Here is a 15,759-nt window from a genome sequence, read left to right as displayed (position 1 = left end):
CCACGTCCGAGCTCTCGTGGGCCCCATGTAGTACAATACATATATATAATTTACTTTATAAGAATTTGTTTTAGTAAAAACTAAAGTGTATATGGATGGTGTTTGAATTTATTTATTTTAACAAAATAGTTATTCTTTTATGAACTTTGTGAAAGTCATAAAAACTATTTCTTTATTACTTGTCCATTTTTTTTTAAAAAAATCTTCTTTGAAATGGAACACGTAAAATCAAAACAAGTTGAAAAATGTTCACCCCTTTCTATTTCTTATGGGTGATTGAAGTGAATATCCGGAGATCCAGGTTCGACTTTGAGTTGCAAGGCTATGGAGAAGCTCAAAGCCCTCAAACTATGAGGGGAAAATGAGAATGAAATATAATTTAAGCGAAAATGAAAAAAAAAAAAAACACTGTTCATTCTAAAGGATAATTGCATTTTCAAAATCTGTTCGACAAAATTAATTGGACTATGTATTACCTATCTGTAAGTGATATATTCAATTTTGTCGAGGTATGATTATGATGTATTAAAAGGAAGAATAGACAAACGATTTTGATGATAAAAATCAACATCAATAACATAATAAATCCCACAGATACAATGAATTATGATTTCAGCTACATCACAACTAAATAATTTCCTCATCAGTTAGTGCATGATAGTTTCACATTTTGGAGAAGACTAACAGGAAACAACACTTCCCAGCGCATCTTTAAAGGAAGCAAATATTTGACTAACAATCTACAATTCATCTTCCAAACCACTTGGCTTCCCAAACGTGAAACCAACTCAGCCTTTTGTGGTTAAACGTCCCATTACATCATCATCTAAGAATTTAAAACAAACAAATCTAATTCACCTCACCTCAGTCTTAGACCGGTCTTGAGGGAAAAATCCTTGGCACTTGGATGGAAACCAAGTCTTAAATGAGTAAATGACCATTAGGAGGAATTCTTTGCTCCCCATTTCAACCATTCATCGCAAAGGCAAAAACATGTTGAAGAACAACAGTATAACCCACAAAGCATGACAAAGGCTTTGCCAAAGCGAGCTTTGCGTGCCTGCAATCTACAAGGTAGGTCTGGACTCGGGTTGATCATGTTATCTGTGGCATTGGTTGTTTATCTCATGCACTGACAACTCCAGATGCCCATGGAACGATCACCGGTGCAGATGGGTGTGAATTTCGATACCATTCAGGATATCTATCCTTAAAATTTAGTTTGGATTTCTCAGCCTGTGTTCAGAATACCAAGAAGAGTATATTAGCCAGAAGGCAAAAGTTAAAATATGCATGACTAGGAAGAAGACTTTAGAAGAATTTAATTGTCATGCATTGTTAGTTAAAACTTTTTACACTATCAACCAATCAAAAATTACCTTTGAGACAACTTCTTAATTATTATAAAAGTCAGCAAACTTAGCATACATGGAGATCTATGATTGGATGGGAGAATAAAAACTTCTACAATGTTAGTGTATTTTACTTAAATTCAATCACAAGTTGAAGAGTAAATAGTCTATGCACTGACAGTGTAAAGCGTTTTTACCCTGTCATTCAATCACAAATTGCTATGTAAGATAAGTTTGTTAATTTTTACATTAGCTACTTTAAAAGTCATACCATGATTTCTGATTAGTCGTCAATGTTAAAAAAATTTACACTGACAATGTTAGAAATTAAACTTCTATTTGAAAGTTTCCGAGTATTTTGTAAGATCTCACAGGGAATATAGAATCAAAGGCTATTAAGCATTCTACACAGAGAAGGGGCAAAGTAGTGAATCACGTTCATGGGGTGCATCTTACATATTTCAGCCAGCATTCCCGATGTTTGTGTTGATAGATATCTGGTGAATGACACCCAAATTGTGATGGGCAATAAACCCAAATATTGCATTTATTTTCACCTTCTTTGGCATGTTTGGCCTGGTCTAAGCAAGCCTGACAGCAATCAGCTGCACTATCTTTGTGATGAGTAAGACCCCATCTTACTGCAGTGCCATCATAGTCCGTATGAAGTTCAGGATTGCATTCAGGTTGAAGGGGCCTGCCGGGAAGAACTTCCTCCTCTGGATAGAATATATACTTAGTAAAGACAAACATTAACTTTCTACATGGAAAATATGTGCACACTTCCAGATTCTAACACAATGGTCAATGCATAATAGGTTATTAACAGATTCCAGCAACCAACTTTGGTGGTGAGTTTTCTACTGTATAGGGGTTATAGGGAGAGAGTCAGATTACAATAGATGGGGAGAAATGTTTTGACAGGAGAAATTATTACCTATCTCTGTTGTGCTCTCAGGTTTGTCATTATGTTCTTCATTAGCAACCTGAATAGGTATCCAAAGGCCAATTTCTTCAGAAAGCACATCCCAATCAGACTCCAAAGCTCTTACTAGCATTCCTAAGAAATTGAAATAAACATTAGACACAACAAGGTGCCAAAGACATGCAAAGCATTCATTGTTCGGGCACAAAGAGACAAACTTTATTAAGATTTGGATATAGAGAAAGGAAAGAGAGAAAGAGAGATTGAACTCTGATATTATTGATCTAACTGAAAATGTACAAAGGAGTTGATTCTCTGTTAAAAGCAATATATATAGGTAGAGGATCAACACTGAGCTGTGAGTTATAACTGTCTAACTGAAAGTAAGCAACCTACAGTAAAAAGTAAACAAAGTAAAAGAATAAAGAGAATAAAGTATAAAGAGAAATATCTTTTTTTTAAGGCTATAAAGAGAAATATCTAACAAACTTCATCTAAAAGCGTAACACAACAATTCAAATGTCAGAAACAAAGCAGAGAAATTTGTTCATGCCTGCCTCTTCATGGGGAATGGTTGAGTTGGAAGTCCCTCTGACAACAGCCAACTTAACCTCCTCCAATTTTTCCTTGCGCCAATTTTCAATTGCTTCTGTATAGAAAGGGTCAACGTTAAAAATATATCAGCAAAATTTTACAAAATTATCATATACATACATAACAGCTATCAGTTTTGTTGTCTAAAATAAAATGACTATCAGTCCCCATTCTCCACATGAGGGGAAAAAAATGAAATGTGATACCATCAATTACTCATGCCAGGGTAAATATGCTACTTTTACAATAAAAATATGTTTTCAAACTAAATGTGAAAGTTAGGAAGTTCCATAATCCCACAACTACTTCTCCTTAAATTCCCTTCTCTCGGTTCAATTTTATTTAGACTAATCCTCACTTATATTAATTCCTACTTCAAGAAGAAAACATATGAATAATATTTCCACTGTTCAACTAAAACATAAAGAAAGCCTAAATTTTTAAATAATTTGATTTTGCATACTATCCAAATGAATAAATCCATTTTCTTATTAAATATTTAAACTTTTAGTCTCAACTCTCAAGGTTATTTAAAATTATCTTCAAAGAAGAGCGATTGGCAACTTCATGCATTATGTTATCATTGCATGTTTGTAAAACATTGAAAGCTATTGTCCCTTTAGGTAACAATTGTCAGACGACTTGGCTTTGATGCCTTTTTTTCATTCTGGATTTCTCTATAAATAAAGAAGATATATTTACAATCATTAATGACAAATATTCTAATTCCTGATTTATACAACCCTAATCAGGAATACAATAATTATAAAATCAGATCCTAATTTATACAAAATAAATAGGAAGCAAATTAGAGAATAACAGGAAACAAATCACAAAGTATATTTTGATTAACAAGAATAAGAGTCAATCATGCAACAAACTACCATGGCAATGTCATCCAATTGTAACATGTTTCTAAGTTTAAGATTGAAGAGAGAGAGAGAGTGAAAGGATAGTGAATGAACATATCAAAGCAATTTCAAGACAGAAAAAAGACTGGCAAGTGTGTCTTCTAATTGTGAATTGCCCTAAGATTCACAGAAAGCAACTGCACAGCCCAATCTACATTCAAAACATCAAACATTTACATTTGAAACATCAAACAAGTAGTTTCCTCATTGAACAAATAATACACTAAATGACTAGCTGGCAAGCAACAAAAACATTGGAATAGAAAACAGGTAACGCATCATATCTAAACAAACTCATGTTTGCTGAAGAATTTTTAACTGTGCAGCAGTGCGGAGGCAACAAAAAAGGGTATGCTCTTAAGGACAGTGAAAGGTCAAATCTTAGTGTCAATGGTCTTATTAATATGAGATCCTGGTCCTCTTGTCATATAGTGACAGCATTAATTCTAACACCAATTAAAATAAACCAGATTCCATCAAGTTCACAATTGACATATTTCATGTATACTTCAAGATAAAAATCAAGTTGGCCATGTAAAATTAGTATTAATTTTCTTAGAAAATAGATAAAACTTGATCAACAAGCAACAGTAAAACACTCCCCCATCTCCCAGGTTGTGTTTGTATTCTTGTTAACGTGGGAGGAGAATTCATGTGCCTGAGGTAGTTCAATTTGTATAAAAAAAACGCACTGCTAAACATGAAATTGACCAGGTAAAGATGATACCTCCGACCACCCTTTTTGCTAATCCAGATTTAAGCATAAAGAATATGATTTATACAAAAAAGCTTCTCACTTAATTATTGAAGGAATAACAAACAACAGATTCTTATCAGCACAACTACAAGCATACACTCACCTCGCTCCTTAGCCATGACCTGGGGGTGAAAGATGTTTTTGCTACTTTCATTCAAGCTCCCTAGTCTCTGCGAGACCTCATCACTTATTTTCTGTTTCAAATGCCGCGGCAACTCAACCACCACATTTTCTCTTGAAAACTCACCTTCAAATTCCTTCACCTATTTGCACAAGTTTCACAACAACAACTATCAGTTAACTTCCCAAGAAGTGTTTGCTCGAGCCAGATACAAAAAATAACAGTTCATACCAATTTCATCAACTCCACTGGTTTGTATGCCTTCCGGATTCGGTTAGACTCTTCCATCTTCCGGATCTGATCTGGCCTATACACCACAACTGAAAACACAACACAAAGTCACAGGATTTATAAAGTTGGTTTGGTGGTAAAAGGAGAAGGAAAGGAGGGAAAGGTCATAATTCTCCCGCTAACAAAAAAAACTCACGATTAACAACTAACATTTCTGAATAAAAAGAAAACAAAAATTCACAAACCAAACCAAATCAAAAAGGGTTTAAAAAAAAATTAACTTTCCTAGTCTCAATCAAGATTACAAGACCCTTTTCTAGGGGGTTCAAAATTTACCATAAAGCATAAACTTTTTGTTACCCTTTTGTTTGTGTTATTAGGGGAAAAGGAAACAGAGACAGGACAGAAAGAAAAACGCATCTTCTTAACATCCTTAAAAGATTGACAAAAAACTTACTGTTTCGTGCAACGCTGCCAGAGTAAATAGAGAGAGAAGCATAGAGAGAGCGAAGAGAGTAGAGAGCAACAACAATGTTGAGAAAGCAAATCAGAAGAGTGATTTTCTTGTAGGAACAAATCGAGTTCGCTCTTTGGTGAAGTTGAAGCCTCCACTCCTCTCTCGCCATTTCCCTCCCTTCTTCTTCTTCTCTTCCCCTTTTATCCTCATTCCACCATTGCCCACTCTCTCTTTCTGGAAAAGGATGCGACTTTGGTGAATTTAAGGTGAGATATTGCGACCCAATATGGAAATAGATCGTGGGTAACTACTAACTAGTTTTGTTGTGGGGTGTGGAACATTAGAAGAAACAGAACCAGTCGGGTGCTGCTAACGTACGCTTGTCATCTGAGAATGGTGGGAATTGGTTGGATCAGCTAATCATTTCGATGGTTCCTTCCTCTCATCATTGATGGTGGACCTGCTGCTCCTACTAAAATGCGCTTCTGATTCACACGACTGTGTTCTCTGTTCATACCAGCTAACGTGCGCCGCTCTCAGAAAAAGAAAAATGACGTAATGTTTTCTTTCATGATTTTCTAATTTTTACCCAAAATTAAATAACTGTAAGAAAAATATTTTTGATTATTATTAGTTTTAAAAATAAGTTTCTATATTTGTATTTAATGATTAATATAATTTTTATTCGATACGGTTAACATTTTGTATCTTTTTTTGGGTAATATTAACATTTTGTGTCTATATTAATATAATGATTACTAAATAAAAAATTAATAAATAAATAAGTTATATAAATAATTTATCAAAAATAAAATAACTCTATTAACGTACTTCTAAAAAAAAAATTTATTTCGTTACAGCCAAAGGATGCATTTACACTCCCTATTTTTTTAAAATTACATAAAAATTATATATATATATATATATATATATATATATATATATATATATATATATATATATATATATATATATATATATATATATTATCTCCTCTAAATTTGTATATTTGAATATTTGTCTCTAAAGTTTTGATCAGTGAGGCAAGTGTTATAGCACTGGCCTCTCCCTCCTTTCAAATTAACTTGATTTTTGCTTTTATGGACTTGAATAATAAAGAGTCTTTTTGTAGGTAACCCTTCATCATTGTTAACTTTTGAAAGTCAAAAAGAGGATCACAATTTTAACAAGTGTCAAGGTCTTGTAGTACGTGATCATCAGCTCATCAGACCAATGAATTTTAAATTATTATTAACTTATTTGAAACACCAAATATATTTTATTAAAAGTAAAAACAGTAAGAAAGTATATTAAAATATTTACAAAGGATTGATAAAATAATAAAAAAGAAAGGTAAAAAAAAGTGTATTAAAATAATAAAAGTTAAAAATGAAAGGAAAAATATATAAGCTAACTAAAGTTAAGAGGTTGACAAGCTCTAAAGGGTTGTTTTGAGAAAAAAAAAACAATAGATATGTTAGCTTTTTTTATTTGTTAAGGATATGTTAGCTTATTCAATTTAAAATAATTGATAAACTAGTTGTTAAATAGAAAATAACATGATATCACTCACTAACATATTCATATTTTATATGAAAGATTCTAGTAATTACCATATTATAAGTTTGGATTTTATGAAAAAAAAATATTATTGAAAAAATGATTTTATTAAAGATGATCAATTAAGTTTTTTTAAAAAATATTAGTTACCAATTAAGTAAATACTTCACATTTATAACATGGTGATAAAAGAAAATATGAAATGACAAAAAAAATTATGATGAGACAAATAAGAATAAAAATCAGATTAAAAGTTTATAAATTTAAATTCCACGTAAAATGACATTTTTTAAAGGACATAAAATAACATAAAAATATTATTAAAGCATTGCAAAATACTAAATTTGTAAATTTAATAATTATTTTGAAAGTTATATTTATTATAATTTTTTATAGGTCAATTGTGTACTCGGACAGGGTATTCACGAACCATAAACGATCTAAGAAAACCCGACCCCATCAGTCCCGCGAATTAGATGGAATTTGGCGGGAAAATCGTCTATGGCACACAAGTGCATAGAGAAAGAAAGACAGAATCGTGTTTCCGTGAAAAAAACAAACACTGTTTCTCTCTCCTTCGCTGATTGAACAACGATGGACGCCAATGGCAATTGGGAAGAGGACGAGGACGAGGACGAGGACGAAGAGTTCGAGTTCTCACGGAACTATTTTCTGGCCAAGGAACTCGCCTCCTCCTCCGCCAAGAAATCGAAACACAAGATCACCGACATCGACGTCGTTGATGAACAGGTTTCACTCGTAATTTGTGATTCACAACAACGTTGTTCTTGTTCCATTCCCCTTCATTCTGTCCAATCACTCTGTGATTTCGTTTTTTTTTTTTTTTATCGGCAAATGTTAATTTGTTAGTTTTTTTTTTTAGTAGAAGGGATTGAACCGTGAGCTTTCTCTCCTTTCTTTCTTAACCACCCAACCAACGTTATATTTTCTCTGCGATTTGTAATTGACTAGGAATTGAGGGATGCCGCGTCGCGAATTGAACCCTAGCATGAAAACGAGATCACTCTCTTGTTGCATTCGTATAAAACCATGTATCCTGAATGGTTTTTTGCGCTAAGGTTCGAAAAGATGTGATTTTTTTTTTCTTCTGAAGTGCTTTCATTGTGTGATGTTTATTTTTGGTTACTTGGATAATTCAGAAATGGTTTTGGGCTTCTGATGTATGGCTTTGGATCCAAGAAGGTTCTGATTGAAGATTTTGCTTCAACGGCACTGACCGAGTATTCTGTAGTTGTCATTAATGGATATCTTCAAACCATTAACTTGAAGCAGGTATGTTCCTCTGCTGTTTGTTTATTGTGGCAAAAGAGAGGAGAAAAGTAAAAAATAAAACTTAGGCCTTGTTTGTTTATTGTTTTCAAAAACAGTTTTCTGCTTTCTAAAATTTGTTTGTGTCCACAGCACATTTGCAAGTGTTTGTCCCCTTAGCACATTTTTGTTTTCTAATAGTCTGTCTTCTGAGCATTTTGAGTTGAACATCTGAAGAAAAGAGAAGAAGAGGATGAGAAAAATATCTCTCCGTTCTGTTTTTTGGTTTTTAAAACACTTGTTTTTTTAAATGATTTTCAAAACTTAATACACTTTGGATGAAAAATTAATTGCTAAGTAGTGTGTAATTGTTATAGAAAACATTTTCTTAAAAAAAAGTGAGAAGAGAATCAAACAGGCTTTGAGATGCAGTTCTTTAAGTGTTTTTAGAACAGTTCCTCAATTAGAATTTGACTTTCACTTTCACCTCAGTAACTTGTATATAAAAGTTTGCAATAAAAATTAACATAGGTTACCAAGGTAAAACTCTAATTTAGACAGGTGAACAACACTTAAAACACCTAAGGAATTGCGTCTAAGTTTTGTCCAAAAGTAAATTTTTGTATGAAGGATTATGAGTGTGATATGTTCTAATAAATAAGCATGTTCTCCTCATCATACCATCACTAATACAATACATTTTAAAATATATTAGGTTGTTATAGCTTTAGCTGAAATTCTGTGGGAACAAGTGAAAACAAAGCAAAGGGTTTCCTATCGGGACTTACCCAAGAGCCAACAGTCATTCAATTCAAAATCCATGGAAGATCTTCTTACATTTTTGGATCAAGCGGAAATAGAGGCGGGTGCTTTTTTTGTTTGTGTTGTTATTCACAATATTGATGGATCCGGATTAAGGGACTCTGAAACCCAACAATATCTTGCTCGACTAGCTGCATGTGCCCAGATTCGTGTTGTTGCCTCTATTGACCATGTTAATGCTCCTCTGTGTAAGTTTAGTTAATACCATTACTTTATCTTCTGCAAAATGTTTTGTTCTTTTAAGTTGTAAGTGCCATCTTTGTATATGCCTTAAACATATGTGATATGTCTGGTTATATTAATTCTCCAAGGTTTGAATAGTTCTACCTTATTATCTATTTGAGATTTATTGAGTGTTTGAATAGAAGCTTGAATGGTGCGATATTAATGTACAATAACAAAAAGTATAAATGCCTTTATAAAATGAAATGTTGTTTAAAATTTTTGTTTGATCTATGCAGCACATTATTAGAGGTCCTGAGGTTCTGATCATATGCTCTTATCTCTGATTAACTGGACAATAGGACTAAGTGGTATCTCACCCTTTCAGAAAGTTAAAGAATCGAGACTCTTTTTGGTCTTTGAGCCTTAAAATTGCTAATAACATGTGCACTTCTTTGAAGTTGTTCGTAGGAGTAAAAGATTGAACAGTAATTTCAGAAATTCCGTGCTAGTGAAAGTAAGAGTCCACATATGGAGGAAAATATAGTAAAATCACATATGACAGGGTTTGGTATCGTGAGAAGAAGAGAAGACCTCGAGAAGTGCTAAGAAAAGTTGATCAAGTGGAGAACAGTCCAATAGTTAGAATTAGAGGTAGGGGGAAGACCAAGCAAAACTCTAAATAAAAATATAAAAGAGAACTTACCGACTTAGATCTAAATGGCCTCTATGAAGACTTGGTTCTGACTTCTGACAAGGCAGTGAGAAATGCCTTTATGCTGTTGCTGTAGGTAAAGAAATGAAGGATATGTGGCTGTGTCAAAGGTTCTTTGTGATCTCTGTCTATTGCTTAACAATTTTATCTTCTGTTGGCAGTTTGGGACAAGAATATGGCTCATACACAGTTCAATTGGTGCTGGTATCACGTTCCTACTTTTGCTCCTTACAAGGTGGAAGGCATGTTTTATCCTATGATTCTTGCACATGGTAGTGCCAGCCAAACTGTCAAAACAGCTACAATAGTTCTGTCAAGTTTGACACGCAATGCTCAGAGTGTATTCAAAGTTCTTGCCGAACATCAACTCTCTCACCCTGACGAAGGCAAGTTTCTATCATTTACTTTGATATGTTCTTTTCGTATCTAAGGTTTGTTAAATATTTTCCTTTTTTTTTATAGGAATGCCAATCAGTGATCTCTACTCAGTCTGTCGAGAACGTTTCCTTGTTAGCAGTCAGATTACGCTGAATTCCCATTTGACTGAATTTAAAGACCATGAACTGGTCAAGATTAAGAAGCATTCTGATGGTCAAGATTGCTTGCACATCCCTCTGACAGCCGAAGCACTTCAGAAAGTTGTGCTCGAGATCATTTAGTAGATTCAAATGGAATTGAATGGGAAAGCGAATTAGTTCATGGAAATTTTCCAAAATTGGATGATAAGCAGGCACTTTTTATTGAATGAAAATCCAATTATCTGAAGCTCGTTCTTGATGGGAGCCTAATATTTGAGTTTACAAACTAGTTTTATGAAGAAATTTATAATCATTTAGGTTAGCCCCCCCACCCCCCTCAACTGAGGTATTGTTTTAATCACTTTTGTTTGATAAAAGGCATAAAAGCAAGTCAATCAGTCACCTTTACAGGATATACAATTAGACCCAATCCAAGTGAAATCATAGGTTGGGCTGTTTGCGGTAATGAAATCCATCAAGCAAACAACCCAATGGACAGTCTTTGGGTCTTTATCGTCCATATGCATTGATTGTGTAGCATTTAATAATTTTTCCAATTGAGTTGTGTGCATGTAGTATGAAAAATGAAAACACAAATGGATTTTCTTTTAAAATATACTTTTCTCTTTGATGGCTAATTCTAAATCCACATGGATACTAGACCACAAAAACAAAAGAACATGAAAATCGAACAAAATATTGTCGTTTGAAGTTCTGATGAGCATTTAGTATCCCCAAAAACAACACTAGTCCAATTGCTTAATGACTTACATAGCATTTGTGCCTAAAACACTAACATTGTCTAGATTATGAGTAAAGAAAACAAGAGAAGAGAGAAAATTTAGAAGTTTGAAATTTTGTTGATTTTTTTTTAAAAAAAATTCTCTTCATTTTTTCTTCAATCAAATAATAGAATCTCTTAAATGATTTTTTTTCTATACAAGGAAATGACATCTTAAAATTATCCCGTGTGGCAAAATTATCTTTAAATACAGTGTCAATTTTCTCCTGATTTTTCTACACCGAGTCTCCAATTAATTACATAGGATAATCTGTTGGCTGTCTACGAAATGATCTATCTATCAAGCCTTCCAAGCATCGATCAAGGTGCATGTGCATGGAGATCAGGGTCAAATATGTTTGTGTTCTCAAATTGAGGATTGGGATTTTTAGGCAAGTTCCAAGTTTTAAGTGTAGAGAATAAGGGGATACTTTTAGGATGATGATCTTAATTATAAAGTTATGAATTCCTCTTATTTGAAATTAATAGTCTTCTAATAGAGAAATACTAACTACATTCATTTTTATAGTTTCTTAAGATTTTTTTTTGTGATGGGTTAAAATTTATTAAAAAATTATTATTTTTTGGTAGGTTTTGTTTTTCATTTAATGATTTTTTTTCTTTAATTTATATTAATTGAAAAAAAAAATCCTACCAAAATTGATAATAGAAAGCTTTTAAAAAGAGAGTGACACTAACATTTGTCGTGCATATACTTTCATTTGTTTATTTAACAAATTTTCTTACTTTAAAAAAAAATAAATCCTTATTTTTTCTTGAAAAAGAAAATCAGACATGTAGCCACTTCCTCGATCTGTTCTGGTAACAAGACATGAAAATTGAAATTGAACAAGAAAAATAGAAGGGAAGGGAAAACATCACACGCGTCCCATTCTGAACCTGGTATGATGGGCAAACATGTCAAGAGAGTAGAGAACCATGTGTTTTCCAATCCAAATCACATATAACGTGGGTGGATGTAATCATTAATGAATTATTAATACGTGGTTTTGACACGGTCGCACCAATACCCTGCATGGCAACTTAATCACTGGATTTTCATGGAAGACATGTATTACCAAACTCTAGTTTCGCATATTAATACGCAGAAAAAACATCACTTAACCCTTTTGATTTTGGCTTATAATTAATGGGGTGTAGTGAGCTGTACCCAATACGCGTATTTTAAGTTTGATATATATATATATTTGATGGCAACACTCGCTTGAGAAGGTGGATGTTTACAGCTTGCAAAAAGCATGCACAAGTCTAAGTCCTTCTGGCTTGACTAGTTGGTTGAGCATCTTATACGCCTAAAAGTAATAAAAAAGAAGAATATCATAACATTGGGTCTACTCTCTTCATATCATCCTCATTATAATGCGTTACAGGGGTAGCCCACTCAAGCTTAGCCACCACTATGATGAATCATTAGATGAGCCATCAAAAGTTCCTTTTTTTTAAAACTAGAATATGAAAGTCAAAGAGTAATTCTATGAAATTCTAAGATTTTTGATATTTTCTAATAAATATTTTTTTATAAATAAGATTAAGAATTAAATCTATGATTATATGTTTAAGAGATAAAATTATATATTAATCATGTTATATTATGTTAGACACCTTTTTAATATGATCAAACATAACGATAATAACATATTGAGATAAAATTATATATCAATTATATCACATTATTATGTTAGACAGCTTCTTAATATAATCATATAGCGATAATAATATATTGAGATAAAAACCAAAGATTTATCCAAAAGATTAGTACTTTACATACTTAACTTGCAAACAATTTTACCAATTTGTAACTATTTAATTAACCCTTAGATACATATGAATTTTTGTAAATTCTTATGGATAAAAAATATCTAAAATTGTTTTTAAAGAAATTATTCAACAAACAAAAAATTTGATAATGTATAAAATAATCAAATTTGCATCTAAAAAAATAATTTTAAATTCTTGATTACTTGTATCAATTCATGAAAAGTTTAGCCATGATTTTGATTGAATTTCTGAAGGCTAACTCTGGGAAAATGACACATTGCGCATATAAATAAGATAAAGTCTTGCAACTGATTATGAATAGTTGATTTGATTCTTTCACAAGGAGTGTGTTGAGTACACAACATTTTGAGCCGTCACGCGCCTGCAGAACGATGTATATTTATGAATTGCTCCGATCCAATTCAATGAATTAATCAAGCTAGGTCCATATCAGATTTAAATTAAGCTTTGGATGCAACAAGATGGTGCACAAAAAGTTAAATACTACAAAGATTAGGTCACAGGACATAATCATGTAAAAGAAAATCACATGAAATAAATCCCCTTACTAATTCCCGAAAAAAGAACATATCTTAATTAACCTTCTTAATTGAGGATTTGCTATTGGCAGTGATAAGCACGCGCAGGGATGAGGCCGGCACTGGTTGGTTGATTGGTGATAACGATAACTGGCGGCGATAATTGCGGGTCCTCCAAATTGCTTTCAAAGGTTTTTGGTTCGTTCAATGAAAATCAAAACAAACTCATCCGTACTACTTCTCCTGCAATGGGCCCATGCCTCATGCAAATTCACCATCAGCCACGCCTTCACTTCAAATTAACATTAACAAAAAGTAAAAAAAAAAAAAAAAACAAGACACACACACACGGGGAAAACCCTAATAGGTATCAAGAATAATTGTTAAACATTTTTTTTACGCGTCATTGCGTCACATTGTCTTCCACAGAAAATCATTCTATTTAATCAGATAATGCGGGGAATTTGTTTAAATTTAAAAAAAAAATTAAAATAAGTGTTTTTTATACAAACTAATCCCATATTATATATATATCAACACTGTCAACACAAATAGAAATAGTAGCAACGAAATGATTTAAGATTAATCATAACTATTTTTAATAAAAATTATTTCACATCAATACTAATAAAAAAAGATAATATTATATATATATATATATATATATATATATATATATCTTATAAAGAGTGGAAAGATTAATTTTAATTTTTTTAATAATAACTTGTACCAATTAGTATCACGGATAACACTAGCACACCAGCACTTCTGTCAACGTAGCAATTATGATTATTTCTCAAGAAACTTATATTTTAATATGACAAAATAAACTTTCCATATATTAATACATACTTTTTCAAGAAGGTTGTGTCTTGCATGACACCTTATGTCAAATGGAATTGTAGTATTTCATAGTTGACCAGTGGCACTAACTGGGTCCTTCGGGGCCTTAAATGGCGCCAATTCAAATAAAGTAAACAAACAAAAGCAATCAAAAGCACGTTTTAAGTAATTTTTTCCGTCTGAATTGATGATGATGAGCCAATCACCTCAAAAACAAACTTAAGACCAGTTAAACATTCAACTGTCTAAGAATTGGTATTACAACTATCGACACGTACTTACACAAATTTCTTTTCCACGTAGATTTTTCATTAAAATTGCTTTACTAATTGTTTGTTGCCTAGTTTTAGGTACCAGCTTGGTCTCAAAGTTTGATACTTCATTATTCATGGTTGCACTCCCGTCTTTTATGTTGTGGGTGGATTTAATTTATATATAAGACTATGACATTAATTTAGTAAGCATATCAAGGATTAATTGAGAAAAAAAAAGTTTTTTTTAGTGAGAGAATATGGATGACCTCCCACCTACAGAATTAATTCAGTAAGCATATCAAGAATTATTTCTTAATTTTAAGAGAAATCATGCTCATAGACAGGATCAAATAAAAGAGGATTTCACTCCTTAATTTCCAATTTGGGACATAATAATAATATATTATATTTAGGAGACATTTATTTCATGAATTATTTCTTTAATTTTAGAAATATAATATAGAAATTTTATTTTAAAAAAATGCATGACACATTCAATAATAATTATTTTATTAACTCATAACAAATATAAAAAAAAATTCAATATCATATTCTCGGAAAATAATCCCTCAAATAAACGTGTTGTCAATAAGAATAGGATGAAAAAAAAAAGAATGATTGACATAAGTGATAACATTAATTAAGTGATTTAGAGTTAGAATTTTGATTCTTCTTTGGTATGAGATAAATAGTATTAGAAAAAAATATCATGATAAAAAAGTTAAAATATAATTTTTGTCTTTTTATTTTTTTCAAATTCATGATTTTAGTCTATTTATTTTTATAATTGAAATATTTTGTCTTCTACTTTTAAAAAATTCACCTTATTAAGATATTTCATTTCTTACTTTTAGAAAAATTCTATAATTTTAATTTCATTTATCAATTTCAAACTTGATTATTTATTTTTTTAGTAAATTAAACTTGTTAGTAATTAAATATTTTTTTAAAATCATTATATTAATAATAAATAGACATGTGTAAAATACATATATTAACATTTGAAATTAACTATAAAGATTAAATTGTGAATTTTTTAAAATTAAGAGACAAAATGTTTCAATTAAAAAAAGAGATTAAAATTATAAAAATTTTAAAAAATAAAATTAATTTGTATAAATTAAAAAAAATAAAAAAAATAAAAATACATATTTAAGAAAATAAGATCA

At 31.5% G+C, this 15,759-nt stretch overlaps 2 protein-coding genes across 4 annotated transcripts; one reads left to right on the top strand and one right to left on the bottom strand.

Moving 5' to 3' along the window:
- Positions 1 to 549: 549 nt before the first annotated feature.
- On the bottom strand, positions 550 to 10,143 carry LOC100816724 (uncharacterized). Of its 3 annotated transcripts, none has more exons than XM_041011518.1 (7): positions 9,868 to 10,143; positions 4,892 to 4,980; positions 4,643 to 4,802; positions 2,831 to 2,926; positions 2,290 to 2,412; positions 1,809 to 2,071; positions 550 to 1,236 (listed from the first exon to the last, which is right to left on the bottom strand). In XM_041011518.1, exons 2-7 carry the CDS (start codon positions 4,946 to 4,948, stop codon positions 1,126 to 1,128), a joined length of 810 nt encoding a protein of 269 aa, XP_040867452.1. In that variant the 5' UTR covers positions 4,949 to 4,980; positions 9,868 to 10,143; the 3' UTR covers positions 550 to 1,125. The 3 variants fall into 3 exon arrangements, with proteins under 3 accessions (XP_040867452.1, XP_003550342.1, XP_040867453.1); XM_003550294.5 differs by lacking the exon at positions 9,868 to 10,143 and adding an exon at positions 5,349 to 5,869; XM_041011519.1 differs by lacking the exons at positions 1,809 to 2,071; positions 9,868 to 10,143 and adding an exon at positions 5,349 to 5,875 and having other exon boundaries at positions 1,100 to 1,236.
- On the top strand, positions 7,325 to 10,641 carry LOC100797368 (origin of replication complex subunit 2). The gene is made up of 6 exons (XM_041011520.1): positions 7,325 to 7,658; positions 7,881 to 7,987; positions 8,069 to 8,201; positions 8,893 to 9,187; positions 10,038 to 10,262; positions 10,339 to 10,641. Exons 2-6 carry the CDS (start codon positions 7,959 to 7,961, stop codon positions 10,533 to 10,535), a joined length of 879 nt encoding a protein of 292 aa, XP_040867454.1. The 5' UTR covers positions 7,325 to 7,658; positions 7,881 to 7,958; the 3' UTR covers positions 10,536 to 10,641.
- The last annotated feature ends 5,118 nt before the right edge of the window (positions 10,642 to 15,759 follow it).

The sequence above is a fragment of the Glycine max genome, chromosome 17 (assembly GCF_000004515.6).
Source record: "Glycine max cultivar Williams 82 chromosome 17, Glycine_max_v4.0, whole genome shotgun sequence".
Lineage (NCBI taxonomy): Eukaryota > Viridiplantae > Streptophyta > Magnoliopsida > Fabales > Fabaceae > Glycine > Glycine max.
This window is presented reverse-complemented; position numbering and strand designations above follow the sequence as displayed.

What these genes read in the sequence shown, in the direction of transcription:
- LOC100816724 (XM_003550294.5), bottom strand. Translation starts at nt 5,517, where the DNA reads ATGGCGAGAGAGGAGTGGAGGCTTCAACTTCACCAAAGAGCGAACTCG. An exon ending in CAGTGGAGTTGATGAAATTG is followed by an intron (nt 4,803 to 4,891) that starts GTATGAACTGTT and finishes TTGTGCAAATAG; the next exon opens with GTGAAGGAATTTGAAGGTGA. An exon ending in TGAGAGCACAACAGAGATAG is followed by an intron (nt 2,072 to 2,289) that starts GTAATAATTTCT and finishes TATTCTATCCAG; the next exon opens with AGGAGGAAGTTCTTCCCGGC.
- LOC100797368 (XM_041011520.1), top strand. Translation starts at nt 7,959, where the DNA reads ATGTATCCTGAATGGTTTTTTGCGCTAAG. An exon ending in GAATGGTTTTTTGCGCTAAG is followed by an intron (nt 7,988 to 8,068) that starts GTTCGAAAAGAT and finishes TGGATAATTCAG; the next exon opens with AAATGGTTTTGGGCTTCTGA. An exon ending in ACTCTCTCACCCTGACGAAG is followed by an intron (nt 10,263 to 10,338) that starts GCAAGTTTCTAT and finishes TTTTTTTTATAG; the next exon opens with GAATGCCAATCAGTGATCTC.